General features: G+C 40.1%; 1 protein-coding gene across 17 annotated transcripts in view; it reads right to left on the reverse strand.

Moving 5' to 3' along the window:
- The window catches only part of LIMCH1 (LIM and calponin homology domains 1), a gene marked incomplete at its 3' end in the record, with an annotated part of 306,641 nt that overhangs the window by 36,275 nt on the left and 244,383 nt on the right, over positions 1-25,983 (reverse strand). For 12 of the 17 annotated variants that reach the window (XM_084233743.1, XM_084233742.1, XM_084233756.1 and 9 more), the window contains 5 exons: positions 13,803-13,838; positions 9,371-9,497; positions 7,688-7,845; positions 7,070-7,478; positions 3,473-3,682 (listed from right to left, as the gene is read on the reverse strand). In XM_084233743.1, coding sequence (XP_084089869.1) covers positions 3,473-3,682; positions 7,070-7,478; positions 7,688-7,845; positions 9,371-9,497; positions 13,803-13,838 — 940 coding nt within the window. The remainder of the gene's footprint in view (positions 1-3,472; positions 3,683-7,069; positions 7,479-7,687; positions 7,846-9,370; positions 9,498-13,802; positions 13,839-25,983) is intronic. The other 5 variants (XM_084233757.1, XM_084233752.1, XM_084233753.1 and 2 more) reach the window with 1 other exon arrangement.

The following is a 25,983-nucleotide window of genomic DNA, read 5'->3' on the forward strand; positions in this document are numbered from 1 at the left end:
TTTCAGTAGAAACATACAAGCTCTCAGGTAGTCAAGACAAGCTTTTCTTAGACTGAGCAGCAAGTAAAATGAAGAGTAGTTTACTGGAGAAGAGAATCTTTAACAATGACTCAGGATAATACATTCTGAAAGGAAAACTTCTGGTATCACAAATTATAACAGAGTATGAAAAATGTTCTAGTAATGAACCAAATTTTTATGTAGTAAAGCTGTTTGCCTTATAGTCTAACAGGTAAATTGTAGGGGGTTAATGACCCAGAAAATAAGGTAGTAGCAGTCACCAAACCCAGTTCAAGGGCCGAAGTACTTGAGACAGGGCAAACCACTTGGCTTTGCTGAGCTAGAAATTACACTATAATTACTCTTTGCTGAGCTAGAAATTACTCTAGGCAGTTTTTCCAAGGAAGAGAGATGCAGAGGAAGAGACTTCCAGACTTTTCCATGAGTTTGGACTTGTGTCCTGAGGCTACCAGTGATCAGGCTGGTTTTTGGAGCAGAGAATGTCCACAAGGTCACGTTTTGTTTGGGACTTTCTTTGCGGTACTGTATAAACTTCAGAAATAGCTTGATTTCTTTCAGATCATCTAATTTTGCTTCTCTTAAAGCGAGATACTTTGGGGGATGCGTAATCAGTGAAATCTTTTGATTCTATCTCCTCTTTGCCTTTAGGGAGTAACTGCTATTAAGCTGGAAACTGCCAGATAAAAAAGGAAAATAGGCTTTTTCCCCTACTCATTGAAAATTAGAACTCATTGAGAGTGAGTAGTATATTTTAAAGAGAGATTTTACTGCTCTGAAAACAAGAAAACCTGCTTTTCCTCTGTCTTTGGAGTTCTGAACTTAATGCTACAGATCTCCACGTAGAATGGGTAAAGCTTTTTATTCCCCAAAGGGTTAAAAACTTAGAACAAGAGAGATTTAACAATTAGTTGAGGAAGCTTAGACCTCATGCCATCTGATCTGATCATTTAGTCCCTTGGCTTCTATCAGGAATAGAATGGCAGAGGTTCTCCCAAAATAAATAGCAAAGTTGTCAGAGAGCACACTGGGTGAGAGGCAGAGAACAAACAGTGCCTAAGAGCAGAGCCTTCAGGATTTCTTCTTCTAGTTGATCTCCTTGGCCTGTGTAAGTCCTAAATATGTTTATATGCCAAGGGTCATGGGGCAGGCATGGCATCTACAGTGTCACTTCTCCAAGGTGCAGTTAGCAGGGGCTATGATTGTCAGCATGTGCAAAGAGCTTGTGGCCCACAGAACAAACTGGGACATGGAAAGGTATTTACAAGGGGAGCTGAGAAAATGCTTGTTAACTGTTGCAAAAGAGAAGTAAGAACAGAAAAACAATTCCACTACTGTAATGTCTAATTAATTTGGGGGGTTTCTGATTTAAATTTAAGAGCATAAGCTAATGTTGCCTCTGCCTATAAAGTTCCCAAACTGCCTGTAGACCTCAGTATTTCATCTCATGATGATTTGTAAGAGCACTTCAGACATGGTAACATTTAAGCAAATGAAAAGTGAAAATAAATTTCAGGTTGAGAGACTCAGCACATGCCAGGATTACAAAACTTGGCTCCCTGAGCCCAGCAAATGCGTTACCATGGTGAGGAAATTATTTTGGTTGATTCCAATCTGGGTCTCTTTCTTAGGGCTCGAGCATGAGGAGGAAGAATGACATCCTCTCAATTCCTCTGAGAAAACACATTTCACTCTTTAAAAGATAAATCCCAGAGATAAGAAAAGTAATGTCCAATCTCTTAGCGGGCTGGGTCCTCTAACTCTATCTTGGAGCTGGAAGACAAGGTTCCCTCTGGACTAAAATTTTCTAGGTGACGGGGAAAATCCTGACAGCTTTTCCATCCTGCAACTATCATTCCAACCCAAATTTTATAAATTAAGTAGAGGCAGAAATGAACCTCTGATGAGGACAAATGAGGTTGAACAGAGTTAAACATGTACTCTGAAAGCTGAGCTGCATCTGGGGTAATAAAAGTTAGGGTTTGATGAATTAACCCAGCATGAGCCTTTCTGGGGAGGGACCTAAGAAAAGATAATCTTCTCGATTCTGTCTTATACTCCAAAGCATCAAGTATAGGTTGTCTTGAGTTCTTTTCTCCTGCTGTTCTTGAATTATGCTATACTTTTTCATCTTTGCCATTTAACAGTGCTTCCAATTAATCTGAATTTAAGGGGTTAAGTTAATAAAAAATAGGTTTTTTTCAATTAAAAAAAATGAACATGAAAGATACCCTTAAATACAGACTGTCAAGGATGGAAGCCAGGTTCTGATGTCACCAAACATCTTAAAATTGTATTAACAAGTCTGAAGCATTCCTCAACAAACAAAAAAGGGGTATTTTAAAGACTTACATATTTTTCTATAGCACTGTACATAATGTAAAGACAAGAAAACCTCTTCCTTATTCATAAATTGCATTACCCCCGTGTTCATAGCAGCAACGCCTATAATTTCCAAGTCATGGAACCACATAGGTGCCCAACGAAAAATGACTGGATAAAGAAAGCACGGACTATGTACCCAATGGAATACCACTCAGCTTTTTAAAAAAATGAAATAGTGCCTTTTGGGACAAAATAGATGTGCTAAGGTGATTATGCTAAGTGAAATAAATCAGTGAATGAAAGACCAAATCAGATGGTTTCATCTACCTGTGGACTATAAATAACCCCAAATCATAAACTGGCAAAGCACAGCAAAAACAATTCTTAGACGTAGTCAAAAACATACTGGTTGCATAGGGAACTGGTTAGAGGGAACACTGGGGAGGGAGGAGGAGGTAGGGGAAAAATTAGGGGCCAGACACTGGCAGGGAGATGTGAAGGAGGGTGAAAAAAACTTCCATTACTATACCACTGTTAGGGTTCATTGTGCTTTACGTGCCCTCTCCTCACCCTGCCAAATTCATATGTTTAAGTCCTAATTCCCAGTACCTTGGAATGTGACCTTATTTGGAAATGGAATTGCTGCAGATGTAACTGCAGATGTAAGATAAGACATACTGGAGTAGAGTGGCCATCAATCCACCATGATACTGATTGCTTATAAAAGGGGGAGATGTGGACACAGGCAAGCATGCAGGGAGAACATCCTCTGAAGATGAAGACAGAGATCAGGGTAAAGCATCTAGAAGCCAACAAATGCCAAAGATTGCCAGCAACCACCAGGAACCAGCAAAGAACCAGGGAATAGATGACTTCTCTCAGTCAATAGATGACTCCTCTCAGTCAAAGTGCCATCACTTTGACCCTGGATTTCTAGCCTGCAGGACTGTGAGACCTCTTTTTGTTGTTTAAGCAGCCCAGTGTGTGTGGTACTTTGTTACACAGCCTGAGCAAACTAATACAACCTCACGGTAAGAAACAATCACTAACAAGGACTACTTATTTTTTTTAAATAGATTTTTTTTCACAGTAGAATTATCCCAAAGAGAAAAAGAAGTTTGGTTCTTACTGTCAGTTCTTGGGGAAGAGAATTTGGCTTCTTTATGTTAATCTCAATGCTATTGTTATCTTGTTTCAGCTCCACTGGGGACCCATGCACTCTGGCCACACCTTCAAACATCTGGGATTTGGTTAATGAGGGGGCAGTTGCCACCGTGGGGCACTCCTTGTCCTCATCGCCATGAATCATTTCCCCATTCATGCTGACTTTCCCGTCTACCTATAAAAATCAGAATGGACAAAAATCATGCTATTTTCCAAGGAAAGATTCTAATAAGACAACACATGCAGAATCAATTTAAAACATCATTTAATAATAATAGTTCAACAAGGAATAAAGTCCCTCATAGGTGTTGAAGTGTGCAAGAAATCAGGGTTCCTATAACTGCCATCTTTAGATTACATTTCAAGTTCACCTCACTCTGTGTGTTTTTATTGTGAAGTAGAGTAAATCAAGGAATCTTAAGTATAAATACACATCACATATTTGGGTTCCAGTAATTTTTCATTTAAGTTCTCATTGCTATATGATGAAATTTTTATTGTCTGGTTACATATAAATTAGGTGGCACCTCCTTATATCAGGTATGTTTCACAGGTTCTCCTGGAGTGGCAGAGGGGGATTTGAAGCTGTGCTATGTTACAACAAATCTTTACTAGTAGCTAATTTCACAGTCTCATTTTTTTTTAAAGAAAAAAGGCTATACGTGTTAAAATACTCTGCATTATATCTACAGAAGATGGTGAGAGGAAGAAGTAAAAAGATTGGTTAGTTGGCTTATTGAAAGACATCTAGAACTCTCTTAATGTTTGAGGTGACATATAAAATGGTTAGGAGAGCAAGCTGTGAGATGGGCTAAGGTTGAATCCTAGGCCACCTACTTCATAGCCATGTAACTCTCTGCCTCAGTTTCCTCATCTGCAAAATGTATGATCCTAGCAGCTCCCTGATAGTGCTATTAAAGTACTTTCGTGGATGAGTATACATATAGTATACATATACATAGAACAGTACCTAATACACTTTAAGTAAGCATATATTAACTCTTACTATTAGCCAGCCTTCTAAAATCTTTCAGAAGAAATAATGAAACACCAAATATTAGTTATAGTTTATTTTCCTTATGCCTGTGTCTTATAATACTCTTTTGTCTATGTTCCATAAAAAGCATATCTAAATCATAACTGAATACATTCATTGGCTTCTTGGAAGTCATGATGTATTTCTTCTGTTTATTAAGCAAAAATGCATCATGATTTTTCTGACAACCCAATACATAAATATAACTGAAACAGGAATTTTCCAAAACAGTATCTACCTTTATGGTATGTGATGCACCTTGTTGAGATTAAAAATAAATTATTAAAAAAGATTGTATTCTGTTCTATTTCATCATTTAAAAAATGCTGATTTCAAATCGTTAAAGTGAATTAAAGTGATTGTATAATCTAGCAACAAGTCACAATTCTCAGTCTGAAAAACAATGCCTTCTACTATTTCACTGGTCTTCCTTTAAACTGCTCCTCAAAGAACAGCATTCTGTCAACGCTGTTTCACCTAACTCTGATGAGAAAAAAAAAATCAATCCTAGTCAACTTTGAACAAAATGATGTTATTTGAGGACTTGCTTTCATTGCTTCTCCTACAGTTGCAGTTTCCAAGACCCCATGACTTTAGTGAGGACTTACTGTACTAAAGTCTGTGGCACTGGGAAAGTGACTGAGCCTGTGTGACCAGGAGCAAAACTCACCTCTAAACAAACTCTATTAACCTCGTCAGTACATCCTTCCATAAATGTCTTCCCAAGGCCTGTATGTGGTCTTGCCACCATAGTAAAGAACAGTCATCTATCCTAAATTTTTGTTTGAATGATCACATTCATTATTTATATAGAGGAGGGGGGAAGTGGATAGCTTGTTATCTCATCAGGTGCCTTGGATACCACATTAAATAAATGTATTTCCAAACCCTGTTTTCAATCACCGCAACATCAAAACTTCCTTCATGAACTATCACAGTTCATCTTCATGGGCTGTAAGAGTGATAGCTGCTGCAGGTCGGAGGTGGCTGCTGAGCATGTATGAGCACGGCCTGTTTGTGTGCGCGTGAGTCTGCATGGTGAGTAGCTCACCTTTGCAGGAAAAAAATCATGCATTTATTCAATAAACACTTGCTATATGTCTGGGTATCTACAGCAGGCTATCTGGGAACAACAAAGATACAGCTCTGTCCTTCAAGGGACAAACACCTCAATTCAGCTCAGATGAAACAGACACTACGTTTGTTCTGTGGTAAGGCACAGATTTTTAAGATACTTGCAGAGTTACTTAAGCAAAAGTCAGAAAGTGTGCTTTGGTTCCTGCTGAAATTCAACAGGGAGAAACCCAGCATCACACTGCACATTTAGTTCAATAAAGCAAACTTCCTTTACAGTCACGTGTCGATGACTCCTAGAGATGAATTCCACCTCTGTCTTCTATTACAAACCCATGTGGTGTGCAGGGACAATAGGAAATGATTTTTCCTTTATAGTCAAATGCCTAAGACAAAAGATGAGTGCTTTCTCATGATGTGAAGGAAAACAGTGGAATTTGAGAAAGTGAAAAGATGTGTTTGGTTGTTAAAGTCTCTGTGGTTCTGGACACTATTTTATACTGTTTGACTGGTTAAAAAAAAAAAAAACCTATTTTCTCTCCACTTAAAAATATTTAAATCTGTTTCATCTGAGGATCAAGTATAGCCCACATTCCTATGTGTTTTTTGCATTATCTTTTTTTCAACTGTAGCATCTTTTTGGGTTATGATGTCAATTTCTTCTTAAGGGGAGGTTCATGCATATACAGTTGTCCATTGAACAACATGGGTTTGAACTGCCAGGGTCCACTCATATGTCAATTTTCTGTAATAGACAATGTAAACTACCGGTATCTATGAAAACAGTATAGTCATATAACTTTATTTTCTCTTACAACTTTTTAAATAACATTTTCTTTTGTCTAACTTGCTTTCTTGTAAGCCAATAGTATATAATACATGCAAAATATGTCTTAATTGACTATGTGATTGGTAAGTCTCCTGACCAACAGTGGACTAGTAGTAGTTAGGTTTTTGGAGGGCGTCAAAAGTTGTACATAGATTTTTGACTGCATGAGGGGTTGGTGTCCCTTGCCCCCCCAAGTTGTTCAAGAGTCAATTATATTTTTATTTAATCAAAGATAAAGTTTTATTTTAAGTCATTTGTATTACTTCTAGATCGCTGGATATACCTGGGTATTACTAAGTTAGGGATTGCTTTCCACTACTCTAGAGAGACCATGCCAATATATCAAACTAGAAAGCAGGCTGTGCTCATGGAGATGATTCAATATTAGTCTCCTAGGAGTCCATCGGTACCAACACAGAAATTGAGGAAAACATCTATTTCTTAACTATTTGCAAACCAAATCTCCTGAGACAGATATTTCACAATTATAAATATTAACACGTTTTGCTTTTGCTTGTTAAAAATAATTGCATTTTCTTCAGGCAAGGTACTTCTTTCTACCTGGAAAGAAGAATTCTACCTGGAATTCAGTTTTGGTTCTACTCTGAAGGAATTCATCTTACCTTAAAGGTCTTCAGAACCTCTTGAGAGTTTTTAGGCTGAGAGTAAGGCTTGGGTGTCAGCACAGGCACTGCTTTGGGAGTGACAGTTTTGCTTGGAGACCCACTGCCTGCTGACACGCTGGGATCCAGAATGCTGGTGCGAGCGATGGTGGTCTCCACAGTGGCAGTGAATTTGGGTGGAGGCAGTGACTGTTGCCGCAAGTATTTCATGGGGTTGGGGTCATTCAGGAAGGAGGGTAAGTTTGGCTCTGTGGAATGGCTTCTTTCCAGAATTTTTGGCATCTCCAAGCGTTCAAGAACAGCCTCGCTGATAGTGAATCTCTCAATGTACTGTTGAAGGATCCCCTCCGCCTCCTCCTGGGACCGCGCATTCTTGTATGCCTCATGCAACTCCCTCTCTCTTCTCTCTCTAAAGGATGGGCATGGGGAGGGGTGATTAAAAAAAAAGTCAACAGTCACAAAAATTGCAAAGAAGACCTTGGTAGGAACCAAGGTAGAGCCGAAGGAATAACACAACGGGTATATAAGATTGATGTCAGCCTTTCTGATAACCAACAAATTTTAGGACATACACATCTAGATAATGTACATTAAAAAATAACAACAGAAAGAACCCACTTCTCTTGAACAATTTCTCTGTAGGTTTTAATGCTTTTTCTTCGTTCACGTGTCCCATCCTCTCCAGCCAGTAACTTCTCCATTTTTTTTCTTTCTTCCTCTTTCTTGATTAAATCCTGAGAAGCACTTCTTCTGCGGCTCTTCCAACGAGCCAGATCCTGTGGGGGTGGGAAATTGGTATAAATAGAATAGACTTTTTTCAGACTTTCACATAATTCCGATTCTATTCATCAGAGTTTAGGGAGTACTAAACTGGGGGCCAGGCCCTATGTTAGGGCATTCACATACAGCCCAATGGAAGTCTAGTTGGAACAGGAATGCCACAAAGGCAGGGAACATTCAGCTAGATCCATATTATTCATCCCAGAGCAGCACATTTATTTAAACATGGCAATGTGAAATAGACACTCATACTCCATGTAAGTTTCCAGTTCTTCAAGTATTGTTTCACAGGGCACTAATGAAATAAAAAAAACTTCACTTCTTCCTATTTATCACCTAGGTATTGTGAATGGAATTGCTTAATAGAATGGTAGGGATTAGCCACAGACCTACATCATTTCTTACGAAGAAGAAAGAAAAAAAAATGGACTTTTGGATCTTACAGAACAGATCACTATATGTATTACTCCATCTGACCCTTACAACAATCTCACCATAAAATCTGCAGGCTATTATGACATAATGACAAAGAATTAGGTTTCTACAATCAGATGAGTGGGATTGCAGCTGTGGGAAATAATCCCAGTTTGATCTCATCCATGCTTTGGAATCTCAGACATGTTTCTTCATTTCTCTGTGCCTCTGTTTCCTCATCTCCAAAGTAGGGGTGATATTTACATCTTGTCTTACCACCGGTTGTGAGGTTTAAGTGAGTGAGCACATTTAAGGTACAGACGCACAGTGTGTGCTCTTGGTGCTGAAGGCACAATTTCTACTACATTCTACTGACTTTCAGACATTCATATTTTTCAGAAATAGTAGAGTCAGGCTCACAATAGCTAATTCAGAGAGCTCTGTGCAATCCACTTTCCCTCCCTCATCCCTTTCTTCAAGCCCTTCCCCTGCCATGGCTCTTTGTCCTCAAGCACACAATCTCCTCTCCCTCACCAGGTCCCGCATCTTCCTGCCCTGGCTTTTATCCTGCTCTCTCACTGGGTGTGTCGCCTTGGGCAAGTCACTTAGCTATGAGGGGCTCGTCTGTGGAATGGATACCAGGAATAGTTGCTAGCTCGCCGAATTATGAAGTGGAATAAATGAATTATTATATGCAAAGCACTTAGAACAGATCCCAGCACTGGTATATGCTTTCAATAATGGATACCATCATCATCATCATCAAATTAAAATACATAACCTCAAAAGTCATGCATCTTCAATTCTACCCCCCACCCCAGCTGCAGATCTCCAGTTTCACTTTTCTTTGTGGCCAAGCTTCTAGCAAAGACACTTGCCAGTGATGGCTGTGTCATTCATTTTTTACTTCACGTTGCTATTTACCTTCCTTTAATTCCCACATTTACAGTGTCACTGATTAAAACCCTCTAGGGACTCCCTTCCCAGCGTGGCTTGGCTTTCAAGTCCAAGCCTACCCACCCGGCCTCATTTTCTGCTCCAGAGGGGCTCTCACCCCTCCTGCAGAGCCGCCTCCCCACTGCCCGCGCGGCCCTGGGCGGCACTCACATCCTGCCATTTGTCGTCCTCTTCCCGCAGCTGGCTATTTATCAGCTGCAGCTGCTCCTGGCGAGCCCTGCTGTGCGGCTGCACCGCGGCCTCCTCTTCACACCGCATGTCAAACATGCTCGTGCTCCTGGGGATGGAGAGAGCAGAGGAAAAATGGACGGAGATCAGGAGCAGCGCCCGGCACGTTTCTGCATGCTGGGCGTTGGGCCGCGTGGGGGCGCTACAGCACTTGGAAAGCCGAAGACAGCAGCGATTGGCAGTGGGTTCTGACCTCCGCCGCATGCCAGCACCCCGACCCCCACCCCCTTCTCCTTTTGCCCCCAAAGCCAAAATGAGACCATTTTTGTCTTCACTGGTGGCTGCATCAGGACAGTATAATTTTATGTGCAGGTGCCAAACTGTGTTTAAAGAGAACTTGAAAAGGTATGTGAAGAGAGGGTCTCTTCTTTGGAAAGGTATTGAAAAATAAAATGCAGAGAATTAAAAGGTAGAATGTGGGGGGAATTTATGGGGAAGGAGGGTGGCATTCTATGAATTTTTTTAAAAGTCAAGGTCTTTTTGTGTAAAGAGCTGGGTTAGATGCTTCCTACATTAACCGAGCTTCTTTATTTTCCAAAAATTCATATGGCCTCGTGTCAAATGCATCCACTTTTCCATACTGTATTTTCTAAATTCTGGATGCATCTGCTAACTACGTACTAGTGTATGCATCAGACACTACTAATGATGTGTATGTTTGATGTGGTTATTTGTTTCCTGCAATACAACCTGTAAATTGATAATGCAGTTGATGGCATCTTGAAATCAGGAAAATAAGGTATTTTATTTGAAGATTAAGGAATAAAATCTATAAATCAGTCTATAATTTATGTCCTAATAGCCTCACAATTGTTTTACTTTATTTTTGTCAGGATACCTCTCAATTTACTCTTTTAAAAGACAAAGGATTGGGAAAGCCATTTTAAAAAACCCTGGGGCTGTATAAATAACTTACATATTTATAGGTATTTATTAAATGTTGCACAAGACCACAGAGCCATTTTGGTAATGCTTACTTGCTTCTATCTGGTGCTCCATGAGCACTGACATGAGGAGTCACTGCATGGAGCTGCCTGCACATCAGGCCAGAGTGCTGACTATGGCATCTGTGCCTTCCCCAGTGGTGAGCTGTGGTCCTCAAAAGGGAGGATGACCTGTGATTTTTCACCTGTTTATACTCTTATGAATGTTGTTGAAGAAAGGTTTAGCAAGGTGTAGAGTTAGGTAGGAAAGTCTAACTTCATCAAAATTGGATCAAAAGTGGATCAAAATTCACTTAGACTTTCTAGAAAGAGACTGAAATTTATTTCATTGCTCTTTTTAGAGTCAGGAAAACAAAATTTTGCCTTTAAATGTATCAGTTCAGGCAGCTTCTTTTTAAGACAATTTAGTTTTTGCTAAGATCTTACGAGATACAAACTTTACTCAGCTGGGATTCTTTTGTAATCTACTAAGCAGTTGGCCGATGGTGGGAGAGAAAGAAAGCCATTTCCCTAGAATATGCCATCTGTAATTTCTGAAGGGCAGAATTTTGGCTTAGGCCACAATGGGTGGTCACACTTCTTGGGTCCCAGGAAGAAAATGGCAGCCTGCTGAGGATGTGATATTTGGTTATCTCACTAGATGGCCATAAAGGAGATGGGAGAAGGCCTTCACAATTACCTTTTTCTGTCTTAGCTCCTGTCTTTATTCCCACCATGAAGGTTTAACATTCTCAACACAATGCTGGCCAAAAGCTGGTTAGTGAAGTAAAAAGGTGAACTCTTCTTTACTCTCTCATATACCATGAGCTAGTATTTAAAACCAGAGTGGTTTAAGAAATATACTAGCGGGCCTCCCCTGGTGGTGCAGCGGTTGAGCACTGGGCTGCGAGGCTGCCTGCAACCTCTGCAGCGCCGGTTCGTTCCCCAGCCACCGGCGAGGATCCCACCAAAAAAAAATAAAAATAAAATATATATATATATATATATATATATATATACACACACACACACACACATATATATACATATATATACTAGCAACTTGGCCAAAGAAGAAAAGCAGTAACAGAACTATGAGTGATATCTTCATGCCATTTCAAAAAAAGGAACTAAGCAAGTTGAGAACTGTTAACACTAGACAGAAAATGGGCTGAGTCATCATTCAGAAAATGTCCCCCCAGTCTCCAAAATGAAGTGTGTGCCTAGGGCTGGGGTGGGGAGGCCCAGACAAGTCCAGGTTCCCTCATGTTGAAGTGATCTGCACTAAACCTGTGCTTCTCAGCACAGTAAGTTCCTGTACTTAGGCTGCAGAGCCCAGGGGCCTCTCTTGGTGATGGGTCGGCATTTTTGAAGGCCAAGAGTAAATGATTTCAAGGGGAGCCTGGAATGGTTTCTGGCCCACATCTAACATAAGGGAATTAAGAATAAAATGGCCTATGTCTGTGACACTACACAGATTCTGCTGGTGGGGAGAGTGTCGGGAGAAGAGGCGTGTGGAAGGGAAGAAAAGGGCAAGAAGGTGAAACTAAATCTATGGAAACATTCTTGGCTTGCCGGGAGGCGGAAATTTCTCTGCCTGTGTGGTAGGTCTGGCCCTGACCTGCATTTTCCTTAAAGGGCACATCTTTTTTTGATTGGTTTGTATTTTAAGAACGTGTCAATTATGGGTAAATAGGGCCCAGGCCAATAATCGTCCTTAAAGATTTTGAAAAACTAAATGCATTACAAATTTCTATTTAAAAAAATAAACTCCGGATAAAAGCTTTTTATTTTGTTGCCTACATGGTTTCATGTAAATTGTGTCTATTCCAAGCAGGAAATTTGGTACTTTGAATATTTCTAGATATGACCTCTGAAAGGAAGTTCCTTTTATCCTGCTTAGCCCATGAGGCTGATTTTAGTAAATTTAGAGAATGAAAGGAGTCCCATCCCTTTAAAAAGTCATTAACTTTTTTTGTAGGTGAAGTTTCATGTTTGCATACAGGAGAAATTCATAAGCTCTGTAGTGTTGCTTTATTTTCTTTTACCTTCCAGGGTTTTCAGAGATGGATCTTAGGCAAATTGCACAGTGCTTTGCATTGATGAAGAATCAATCTGTTCTATCAAAATGTTTTTGTTATCCCATAGTAGTTTTTTCTTTTTATATAATCCTCCTTTCAGTGAATGTTAAGTATCGCCACTGTGATTTTAGGAGTAATAACCAGGGCTCAATTTTATAGACTGAACCCTGTGGCAGTCAATCAAGCTCAGGTGGAATTTGGCTTTGAGACCTGAATGTTCTGCATGTCAGGCCACAGTGGAAACTGATATTCACAGCGCCGAAATCAGACTGCCTACAACTAGGAGTAGAAACCAAGCCGACAGCTTCAACACAAACATGGAAAAAGTACAATTCGACTCCAGTAAATGTTTGGCCTGATCTCACTGCTGTTGGTGGAAATGACATTTGTGCGCTCTACACAGTTCTTCAGACCACTCCCTCTGTGACTTGATGCCACGGCTCAGCCAGGAAGATGGGCAGGAAGACGGCCCTTTACTCCCCTGGCAGCCCAGACTCCACAGGGTCACCACAGGCCTTTCCTGGAGGAATGATCAGGCTCAGCAGACCTGATGGTGGAATCATCTTGTTTCTTATAACACAACTGACTCAAATCCAAGCAAGGTATCATTGTGCAAAGAAAGCTGCTGCTTTGGATATCAGTTACAAGATGCCCTGCATATGGAAAATCCATTTTTGAAAGGGAGTTAATGTGGTCACAAACGGGAGAGCGTAGTCTTTTCAAATGTGGACATGACTTGGGGAACAGCGAATGAAGCTTTGAGAGGCGGGGAAGCCAGGTAACTGGGAGATAAAGCCCAAGTCACGTTGGCTATCTTGACCCCTGGCTATGCGTTAGCACTTGAACTCAACCTTAGGGTTGGTCTCCAGCTTCCCATGGTTTATGTTACTCCAACCTGTAAGGAACTTGGGCTTTTGAATCTGTAATTAGTGGTTTAGGTTTATTTTTTTAGTTAAAAAAAATGTGGTCAGGAGACTGACTGCTTCATTGTTAACTTTAAACCCTAACATATCAAGAATTAAATGCAAAGCACAGAACACCCTTTTGATAATTCGTGGTTCAGAAGGGGTATCCAAGCCATAACAGAACAACTTTAACATGCTCAGTGTATGAAAAGCAAATGTTAAGTTTTAAGCAGCAGCTGCATATTAGAATCATGCTTAAGTTTGCCTTTTTATTCATCTCTCCTGCAAAATATGTTGTGCATTCCAACTTCAAGTGCTTTTCTGCACAAGTCAGTTAGCTATTCAGTTCACTGTTGCATCAGTTGCATTTCAATTAGTGGTAAGTACGGAAGCATGCAGTTTAGGCTAGTAATGAATGTATTCCTATGAATACAAGACAACTTACTCTGCGTCATCAGACACAGGAGTTCTTGGACCGTATCTACAAGACCAAATACATAGTTAGAAGACTGGGAAGACAGAAGGGTAACACTGTAACTGAGCTGGAAATAAAAACTACCAGTGAAATGTGTGCTTGCCAAACCTTTTTTTGCGGATGGTCCTGGAAAAGAAGTGTCATTATACAATTAGCAAATGTTCATCAACTGCTGAAAATGGAGAGAAAAGTCTTGACTGCTCCAAAGAATGCAACATTTGTAATAAACCCAGAGGAGAAATGAAAATAGTCCCCATGCTACCCACAAAGAAAGAATCCGCTCAATATAAACACAGAAAGGCTTAGGTGCAACCCACAATGTACAGAGAAGGTAGCTTAAAACCAAACCTGTATGATGGGCATTCCAAACAGTTAAACTGTTGATGCATTTCTGCTGAGCAGTAATGGGCTGTAATAGACACCCAGCAAAGAAGCACACGCTCACTGACCCTTTCCCTGATGTGTTAACGCACTTGCACAAATGACATCAATGAGTGTTTCTGCACTTTCCTGAAAGCAAACGAGAACTCCAACCAGAACCCCAATCAGTGCCTTCCACATGCATTTGACAAAAACCACAATTCCTAGAAAACTGGCAGCCTTAATCAAAACCAGACTTCCATGATATTCCATAATTTAAAAACCCAAGGTCTTGCTTCTATTTCCACAATCTTTTATGTTCTGATTATTGAGATCTATAAGTTGTACCCTCTGTGATATACGCACTATAAGTGTGTTACTGATACAGCAAAGAAAAAGATCAAATTAGAAAACTGTCAGCAAATTACAAGGGCATATTTTAAGCAGATTTTAAAAAAGCCATTTCCACAAACGACTGTCTCCTTAGCAAAGGGGGATTTTAATAGAAGTTTCTTACCTACACCCTGGAAGGCTGCTCATTTCTGCACTCTTACAGTAGACAAAGAATTATTTGAGTAAAGAAAAAAGTCTTGCTTTCAGTTTCTAATGAACTGAATGTTGGAGCTGTCAGCAAAAATTACCTGGTCCCATGTTTAGTTTCATAGCAGTTTCTAGGGGAAAGAGTAATTTCTAAAGAACTCTTCCTGTTATTTTAGAGAAATCACCCAGAATGCATGGTACACACAACACATATGCCCTTCTCTCTTAGGCATTTATCATTTGAGAACAGTCAGCGTTTATTAATAATTATTTTCATTCACAGTGAAGGTAACTACAGAATGTGAAACCCAAAGCTGCTGAGTACAGTAGTCAAAAGCAAGACCAGGAAAGGGTTTGTGGATGGTTCTCTGTTTCTCTGGGGGATAATTTCAGAAGGTCCCAAGGTTTAACCTAATAGACCCAATTTTCCAAAAATACCACTACATTGAAGCAGATGACCAGTGGATTCATCCATATCAAGAGACAGTGGGTAAGGATTATTGATTCTGAACTCTGGACACATGTGTATCCATTAGTGAACAGACCTATTGGAACAAATGCCTAGATACAGCATTCTCTAAAAATCTGTGGAAGAGAGCAGAGAAATCAGTCCTGATGGATAATTATTCCAGAGAAAGTTAATAGTAGGTAAGTGTTTTTGTGTCTCCTTTTGAATACTTTTAACGAAATATGACATATATACAGAATTATACATATATGCCACACATACATTTTATTAAATTATCACAAATCAAACACACTCACAGCTTAGTGTTGTATTTTGACTATATTAATGGGCCTATATAGTACACATGTACTATTTTGAATTTGACTTCTTTGGTACATTTATTAAATGAACTTCAGCTATGCTGTTGCAGCTAGAATATATTTGAATTTAAACTGCTTCTATACAACACACTTAAAAGCACTTCAAAGACATCTCTGCTAACAAATCTAAGTATATCATGGTTTAGGTTTATCCAATGTAGGTATGTCATGAAAGCAGTTATTTTCTTTTTGGGTTCCCTGAGTAATGACTAGACTCAGCCTGAAATAAGTATTTATTGAATACTTACTGGATGCTCTGGAAATCGAAAAAGTGCAGCCTATAAAGATGGCCTTCATTTACCCCTTTATACACTTATGGATTTTAAATTCCTCTCTTTAAGGAATTTCCTCTCAAACTAATTTATTAGCTTTCAGAGGGCACCAGTTTAAGCAGAACTGTCATTGTTATTAAGGGGAAGATAACTAGATCTTGGGTTTCAAATGGCTTTCCAGTTGTCCTATACTTGCTTTTTGGTAGCCCACAGATTTGGGTCGAGCCCCATATCGGGGCATCTGGAAAGTAAGGGATACTGGAGGGCCAGGCAGATGAGTCCATTGTACTCTGTTATTACCCAGCTCTAAGCAGCCACTATCCAGGCACGCTCTACTAACTTAACTTGTCTCTACACCAGGCTTCCCATTTGTGAAATAGAGCAAACACTGGTTCAAGCACCCTGTGAATTATCAGGCGAGGGTGAACTAGCGGGAGAGGAGGTACTTTGCAAGGCTTCCAAATACTCTAGAGCTACAAACATTACCCCTGTCCCCCAAAATTAGTGTTACAATAAGGCTCTATGGGAGAATATACAAGACAGGTTAAATCCAGGTGGTAAAGATGGCTAGAATAGCATTTTTATAATTTAGAGGTTACTTAAGATTCTCTCAGCTCCCCTGTACCCTCTGTCCCACTAGCATCAAGGTCTTTCTGAAGCAGAACTCTATCTACCACTTCCTTTTTTTTATAGTGGAGTTTAGAATTATGCAAACCACTCCTCCCGCCTTTGCCCTACACTGAAGTGGCAGATCACACGTGTAACAAAAATACATCATGCTCATTAAACAGCAACAGAAGCTTCAATATACAGGAACTTAAACCAGACCATAAACTCCAGGATTATTATTTCTCTACTTGCATTTTAAATCAAGTCAGGACATAGAAAAGAATTCCTACCACTAGAAAGCACTACCATAAGCACTTGCGATGCTAGATTAAATTGCAAATTATATAAGTAGCATATATCTTCTTTGGATCTGAATACCCTCCTGAAATCAGAGTGAAATCAAGTGGGTCAGAGAGAAGTTCAACACCTTTACCTGTAGGCTCCTATGTGAGCTAAATAAGAGTTTCCTATTAAGTCGTTTAAAAAACAAGTTTCAGAATGAATGTCTAATAGGAAAAGTCGTACCTGAACTATTCTCTCCATACCCGCTTTCATGCAAAAAAGAAAAAAGAAGTCTTGGCAGACTGGGCAGTTTTAACCATTCCATTCTGGTAGCAACAGCAGTTAAGTGGCAATGATGTACCATAATGCATTAATGGCATATGCAAAGCGTGTGTCAAAGCGCAGACTGGAGAAACAAAGTCACAATGGCACAGGATAATCTTCTTTCATCGTGGGCTCTGAGCAGATTCCTCCGTAGCCTGTTGCTTTGCAATGGAACCAGAAGGAGCTGGTTTGGGTTGGCTCCATTGTGTCAAAGAGACATCCGATTTCTCCTGGCTAGCATGTCATCTTTTTGTGAATGATAAAACTTTCTTTGGCCTTTCGGTTCACCAACACTCCAAGCAGGAGCTGCTGTCTTCTCTGAGCTCTCTTCTGTCCCCAAAGCTTCCCACTCAGAGGCCAGAGGACATGAACAAGGGCAACATTCAGTCCAGCCAGTCAAAAGCCACTTATTGTTTAGGATATTTTCAGTAGCATCACTCATAGTGTTAAGAAAGAAGAAGCCAATGTCCACGGAGGCAGCAGCACACAGAGCAACTGAGTATTAGCACTGTGGACCTCCGCCATGCAAAGGGTACTTACACTGGATGGGGTTCTCTTGCTGGTTTTCATGATCCCTGTGAATGAAATTGGGCCAGCACCCAACCACATGCAAAAGGCTCAAATCTACCGAGATGGGATGCTGGCAGTAGAATTCTGAGCCTGGGCTGGGCACACTACTTTAAGTGACTTCATGCCACATCAAGTGCACAATGTGGCTCTAAGCTGTTTTGGGGGAACACAACAGCCACACAAGGCGGAGGCAGCACACCCTGGAAGCAGGCAAGGTGCTCACAGTTGCTGGCTGCTCTCCTCGGTTCCTTCAGCCTTTGGCCACATCTCAGAATCTCTTTGAGCAGTTCCTTCTTTCTCTTTTTCGCTGTTCTGTGGCAGCTGTTCACATGTAACTAAAGCCAGAGAGGACAGCTTTACTGTTAGGAAAGAATTCACACCAGAGGTCTTGACCCCAACTGTCATCCTTCACCTCCTGCGGAGAGAGGAAATGTGCTCCTCACCTTCCTCTGTCCTCCTCGGGCTTTCGCCCAAGCTGCAGACATGCTCTTCCTGGGACTCCAGCACAGGAGCCAGCCGTGAGACCCTTTTGCAATATGCATCTACGCCAGAATTCACTATTCTGTTCATAATCACATAGCATCCATCACAAGAGAGAAGAGGAAAAAGAGTTACAAAAGGAGACAATGACAGTCCTTGATACTGAAGATTAAGAGAGTGTGGCTGCCCTCATTCCAGAAGCTGGTTAGTAAGGATGACAAACTCAGATGGAGAGTGGACTGGCAGGGGCCTGAGAAAACTCAGAGGAAGCTGGCTCTGCCACCATGGGGTAGAGTGATAGCTTTCTTTGTTGTCGAAAAGCCCAGGATGTATTTCTTACTCTTACCTCCTCTACTCCAGGTCCACATCAACCTCATCAACCTCTAAACTCTAACTGTGTTTCTGATGTACTGAGCTGATTTATATTCACAATCTGCTCTCTGTGGTGTCACCCCTAGTCTTAATCCAAAGAAACCTCTCCTAGGACATCTCTGTTTCCTTTGGATTGCAAAGACAAAGCATGGAGGAGAATGTCTTGAACATTTTCTCCTTCGCAGAGAGCTTTACTCTCTCCCATCCTGCAGCTGGAATGGAGGTCTCTGGGAGAATGAATGTCCTAGATCAGCTTCACAGGAGACAGACCAACCCATAAAACTGAATCCCCAAAATAGGATTTGAGAATTCAAAGTTGGAAGCCCTCCAGTGAGGGTGAGGAGTGGTGACAGCCTTACAAGGCCTTCCCCACGAGATCTCTTCTCAAATTTGGATAGCGATTCACCCAAGGATTCCTTAAATCACAGGGACCATCAAGAGTTTTTTCTTAAGATTTATTGTATCACTTTAAAAAGCAAGGGAGGGAAAGATCTCTCCTTTGTGTGTGTGTGTGTCTCCTCAGATACCCAAAATTTAAACTGATACAAGTAATTAATTTTTCCTCCCTCCGTGTGATAAGAAAAGGAGCAGTTATTGATAAACCGGACTTTTGTCAAGATATCTTTAAAAGGAATGCTAGGAGTATCATTAAAACATTCCATCTAGTTCATTCAATATTTCCAACTAATAAAATAGTGCTTAATGCAGCTGGGGGTGTGGTGGCAAAGAGTCATTTGCCAAGATAGTTGGCATTCCCAGGCAATGATTCTGGTGACAACAAAATCAAGATGGGCACCGGCCATTTAACTTCACACACACATGTGCTTCCCGCAGGGTGACCCACTAGTGTTACTTCTCTGATGAGCAGCAAAAGAGCCTGTTAAAACTATGTCCTCCCTGGAGGTTTCTTTAATGTGCTTAGCAAACTCTTTAAAAGCAGCAGCGACTCCCAAGCAGCTCTCTTTGCACATGAGCACTGAAAAATACCTGCAGTAGTTTTGTGGATTAAGCATCTGATCTTCCTTTACATTGGACTTGGCCACCAAGGCTGAGGACACAGAGCAAGTTTGAATCTTGTCACATCTGACGACTTCTACATCCTTCCTAGGACCCGCCTTGCCAATGCTGAGTCGCTTCCATTTCTGCTGATCTATCTCTGTCACTGGTCCAAAGTGCACAAACTTTTGCTTAGGGCTGGAAGCTTTCTTATAGGCCCTGGCTTTGCGGCTGGCAAAGTCATCACGGAGGGCAGTTTCTGCTGTGATTTTTGATGAAGGCTCAGGGGCACAGATGTGGTCAACATCTCCATCCCTAGTCAGAACCAGAAATAAGTTCCAAAGGTTTCTAAGGCAAATGCAAATCGATTAAGAGATGAGTTTTTTTTTTAAATACTAGGTGTATGAAAAAATACTTCCATGCTTAGAGCAGAATAGCTTTTCCATTAATCAATCAAATGAAAAAATGATTATTGCCTTGCCTAGGTGAACAGTGCTTTAAGCTTCAATGACTTTCAAAATATCACTTCCAAAATCATAAATAATAGCATAAGAAAATCCTAGATGCAATGAAATAATTAAAATAATTTTAAAACCAAGTTTAAATTCTTTTTAGGAAAGCCTATCGTAATAACCATTCATAAATCTGTTGAATTAAAGAGGATGTGTCCATCCATGTGGCTTATAACTTTTAATACCGATAAGTTTCAGCATGCAGAAGACTATGTTTTGAGAGACACTGTTTCACATCTTGAAAATAAAAAATAGTAGAAGATAAAGTATCTTGTTCCTTCAAGTTAAATACTGCCAGGGGGAAGCTTGACACACCTCGCCTTTTCCGACACTTTCAGTCTCTCCCATGTCTCCAAGTCAGCTTCTGTTATATTGGAGCCTGTGACAAAGCGGGGAGGCTCACGATGAGGGGTGGGGCTGCCCTGGATTCTCCGCTGTGCCAGGTCATCCTTGTAAAGATCTGGCACCTTTCTGAGACCCTCTGCTGCAGGATCACTCTCTTGAGCCCGTGTAGTGCAGGTCACCGTGGACTTCACCTCTTTTGTTTGACACTGGTTTCTGTCCATTTGATCCAGGTGCCACATCATTGGAAAAATCAGGTTCAACGAAGGGGAGCAGATAAACAGAAAGTCAAGCGTGGACATTCAGACACCGAGGGATAGAATGAAATAATGGAAGAATAAAAACAATAGTCATTTGGAGCCTTGATTACTTTCACCTATGCTACCCTTTTGACACTGTAATGGGAGGTAGAGGTGGGTATTTCCACCAGATGAAAGTCTCTAGTTTAGGAACAGTTTAGGAAGAGAAGTCAGGGTTGGCTGGAGGACTATTAAGAATGGAATGAGATTTCAGCTTGACAGTTATGATGCCTGATTCCCACACTGTTCAAGTTACTGTAATGAATTCAAGTTTTCTGATTAAATCCCTGAATTCTTCTGGAATGTCTTTTACTACACCAAGCAAAATGTTAGTAATGAATTCTGCATGATCCAAGTTCTAGGATTAGTTTGTAGATAACTGGAATGTTGTTCACATATTAAACATCTCAACCACAAACCCATGTATACCAGAAAGTCAATTCTGAACAGAAAGTTTCAATGTTCAAATTCAGTCTCTGCTTCCTAATAATGTTAGTTATGTAAATTTGAACAAACAAGAGAGGATATCCTATTTACCTGGATCTACAGTGTCAATACCCATTTGTTCGTGTTAATGACTGTTCATTTTTATTGATGCAAAAACTGGTATTTTCTATCATTCTCCTAAGAAGTGGACATTAGCTAGCTAATATTGACAATAAAGTAATTTAAACCATCTGTGCTTTGGCTATTCCATTAAAAGTCAATATCTAACAAACTAGGCTTTTTGAGATTAAATAAAATCTCAAAAAATACATAAATAGGACTTTCCCCCTAAAATATATGATCCAAGCTAGAAAACCAAGAGTCAGTCTTTGTCACCTGGATAACATGGCATATTTGTAGAGCCTAGGCAACTAGGAAGACTACAGAATTTTATATTTGCTTATAGTTTGGAGAAGGGGTTTAAGGAAGGACACAACAAAGAGCCACCAGCAGTCTTTTATCCATTCTTTGATGCACCTAGAGATGTCATGGGTTGGCCCAGACTCATAACTATGTTCCCAAACACAAGGTGACAATAGACAAATGCAGTTGGAAATAATAGGAGTTAAAATTGCATGGTGGAGTAAGGAAAAAAAGGGAGTGATAAAGTTACTCATTTCCCTAACTCACGTTGCTGATCCGCATCAATTTGCCTTGATGCTAGTCAGTTATCCAGAAGTGTTTGTTTCACTTAAAACAATCGATCCCTCACACTAAGCTCTCCAAGAATAGTTGGTTACAAAACATATTAATAAGAACTGCAAAGACCAAGAATCGCCTGATGCTATAATGTGCCCTACAAACCAAAACACACCACCATGCCTGGTGTTCTAGGCTGTAATACCTATCCTATGCCTGGAGATCCTTGATATGTTTTATATCTAATACTTCCTAAAAAACAACCAAACAAATGAAAACAAAACAAAAACTACACTATCTACTTCACTGAGCTCAATTGTGCCCAGTAAGAACCATTTAATTGTTATGTATATAGAGAATATATACATATATATGTATGTATAATACATATGTATATAGAGAATATATTATATTATATATTCTCTTAACTCACCAGAAGTATAAACCTTCTCAGTAATGGGCAAAAATATGGCAATTAAACTAATGAAGATGGAAATGCAGATTTTCGTATAAGGAAAAAATACAAGAATGATCATTTCTGCAAGCTGAAATTTAGCAAACTGAGACCCTACATACAATTATATATTCCCTAGGATAGAAATCACTGGCCATGCTCCATTTCACTATAATTTTCTTTTCCCAGATTAAGAGGATGGAAGAAACATTGGGAGAAGGAAACTCATTCAAAAACAAATAAAAGAACAAATAAAATCGAACAAATAAAAGTCTATTCTATTCTTGAAAACAAATTTGGTTTTGATGAGAAGCACCCATCATTAAATGTCTAGGTATTCTTGCTGCTAAGAGGGAAGAAGAGCAGGCTTCCTTCCCCTACTCTGCCATGTAAAGGGAGAAGAGGTACAGATAAGAATAACTGGGCCTCCCCGGTGGTGCAGCGGTTGAGTGCTGGATTGCAAGGCTGCCCGCAGCCTCTGCAGTGGGGTTCGATCCCCGGCCGCTGGGCGAGGGTCCCACATGGAGCGCAGACCTCTGCTGCCACCCGCTGCTCCCCTCAGCAGTGTACCTCGGTCCTTCTGCCTATTCTGCTCCCTGCTGTGGTGAATCCTCTCACCCTCCCACTCTTCTGACTGTACCCAGTGCTTGTATAAATAAATAAATAAATCTTAAACAAACAAACAAAAGAATAATTATGTTTTCTGCCTCGATAAATGGACTGGAGTATCTTTGAGAGGGGGACATTACCTGACAGGCAATGGCACAAGATTGTAGTGCCAATCTATGAAACCAGCACCTATATGTGGTGCTGTGTCCAGAGATAGCACATCTGCAAACTCTAACTCAATATTTATTTAGTAAGTTTAGTCCGATTTTGGACCTGGCCATTCTACTCTTCACTTTCTGCACTTAGGGACGATAAGGTATTTGGTGTTGTACTTCAAAATAAATCACCATTATCAATTATATGTAATTGGGGCACACAAGGGAGGAATGAGAGGCTATGATACAAGTAATCTTTGCTTAACTACAGTCTCTCCCTCTCACTTTGGTACAAACAGACACACCTTTTATATTCTAAATGTTTCTTTTCTGAGATTCCCTTTGAAAAGTATTTGCTGCCATCCGATTTCTCAGCATCCTTTTTCCGGTAAGGCCCGTAGAGGAGCTGATTCAATGGCACCATTGGCTTGCTCTGGTTCATCCTTGCTCTCCGAGCAGCAAAGTCATCTTTCTCAAGATCAGGCAGTCGACAGGCAGCTTCATCTTCTGACTCTGAATCTCTGCCATGGTGATGGGTCAGGAAAGGGTTTTCTTTGCGAAGGATAATATCACAAAAAGCTTCTTTCTCATCACTTAACTGCTTTTGACTGATAGAGCAAAATTGAATGGAACTTCACATGTATTCAGACCAAAACATATTTCAAATCCCACCTCCAGGCACACAACCATGTCGTTAGTGTGATCTTCCTGCTATCGTTAGTTTCAGATGCCATGTGTTGACTATTTTAATCCAGAATCACAGCATTGTTAGGGTGAGTTTTAAAACCTTGAATTTAGTCAGCTACTAACAATACTAAAAATTCATTTAATTTATAGATCCCCATCAGCAACAGAAAGCCAGGATCCTAAATGGCTCTGAACATGACCATCCAAACTCTTTTCATGATATTGGGAAAAGTTGGAAGCTTTTCATTGTTACATTATTTTTCTTTAGGTCACTAGTTATATACCGCATAGTGACTAAATTTCTGTTTGACTGACAGGGCAAGAATTTGAGCCACCAAAAAAGGCTCTAGAGGAAAGCTAATAAATGCAGCTATGTGAGAGTATATCTAGAATATGCACCAGTTTGCAAAGTGTAAGGAAGGCCTTTCTGCAGAACTGAGTTAACCTGAAACATCTGGAAGAGTTTACAACTATTCACCGGATAGACCCAAGGCATAAAAGCTTACCTTGCCCTGCCTCCTCCTATCAGCAACATTTTCTCCAACTGATTCTCCCAACATTCTTTCTCACAGACTAGATGTCAAGTAAGTGGTAGCAAGACATTTGGCCAAAATTACTCAACCATGAGTACTTTGGCTATTTCCATTTTGAAAGAGATCTTGAAGGCACCAAACTTTAAATTCCTTGAGGAATGCAGTTTGATGGTGGAATATCATGATAATTTTCACTTCGTTTACTATTTGTTTTTTGTTGGGGATAGGTGGGATAGGAATACAGTTGATTGAGCCTACCTAGTAATTCAACAAACACCAATCTTGCTCAGAAGATCAGCTATGTTACTAATAAAATGTTAAATTTTATTGTGATCAAAATATATTTGATCACATATTATCTTTCACATTTCATAAAAATAAATAAAATATATTGACTTTTTCAAAAGTTCACCTACTTTGTATTTGATTTCTGAGAGAGGATTCACAGTGAATTCTCCATCTTCAAAGGACAATTCATCTTAGAAATGAAGACAGGACTAAAAGGAGTATGAAATGCAGAGTACTCTGGTTGACCAGACGGCCCACTCTCTGTTGCTCTGCCCTGTAATGCTGCAGAAGGGGCCATCACTTTGTGAGACTGGAGCATTCTGTCATTCTGCCTGACTTTTGGAACATCAAATCATTATTAGTCATGCCCAGAACAGGCCTTCTCACTACTAGCCACTGTTCTCAACAAAATTTTTAAACATAGAATTTTGGAGGTGGTTGGTGGTTCTTTACTTCCTGGATAAATTTCTTAAAATATGAAGCCTGCTCTGAGTTGCACACTTGACTTTGGCTCCTGCTTGGTCACTCTTGGACTGTACTCACTCTCCTCCCAGTCTCTTTACCCAACATATCTGGCAAATATCAACTAGTGTTGGTTAACTGTGGCCATAAAGAACTATCAGTGAGTAGTGACACTGAATGAATGTCTTCCAAAGACATTATTTAAATGTTTTGCCATAATGTTTTGTCATAATGTTTAAATTATTTGTCATTGATGATGACAAAGAAGGTGGTTAATGGTTGAATGCATGCTTTGTGCTATAATTACTTCTAGTGTTCTAGTGTAATTCATTTAACCCTATCACTAACCCTGATTTTAGTGTTATTATCATCCCTATTTTATATAGAGTGAAAACTGAGATTAAGAAATTCATCCAGGGTCAAAGTGCCAGTACTTAAATTAAAATTTTAACCCAGGCAGTCTGCATCCAGAGATCTTATTCTTAACAAGGGTACTATTCATTAAACAAAGTACCAGGCCAACAACAGTTTTGAAAGCAGAATCATACAAACAAAACAATGATTATTATTATTACGGAAAGAGGAAAAAGATGTATTTGGGGGACTAAATAAAAGAATCCTGTGAATTGTGCTTAGAATGGATCGGTGATTTTGCATCACTGGATATACCAATGTTCAGCAGGATTGATGGCAGCAGAATGCTAACTAATCATACTACATATGCTTGAACAGTACTTTACAGTTTACAAAGTCCTTTCAAACTGACATTTCAGTTGATCTGACTCCAGTTCCAGTATGGGAGCACACCCCTCGCCTCAACCTCTTGAGTGTAAAAGGCTTATTGACCAGGGGTTCTGGATTTCAATCTCAGGCAGATTCTCTGGAGTAAAATACAAGCATTTATGCAAATGGTCATGCCAATTTGCAATGCCAATTTGAGTAGAGAGAATCTGGTGCCTAATGCACCATGTGAGTGCAGCAGCCAGGCTACAAACTCCCTGGAGTGTTTCTTTTTAGGCTAAACGCCCAGTGTGGCAGGGTTTGTTTCAAGT

The sequence above is a fragment of the Talpa europaea genome (assembly GCF_964194135.1).
Source record: "Talpa europaea genome assembly, chromosome: 5".
NCBI lineage: Eukaryota > Metazoa > Chordata > Mammalia > Eulipotyphla > Talpidae > Talpa > Talpa europaea.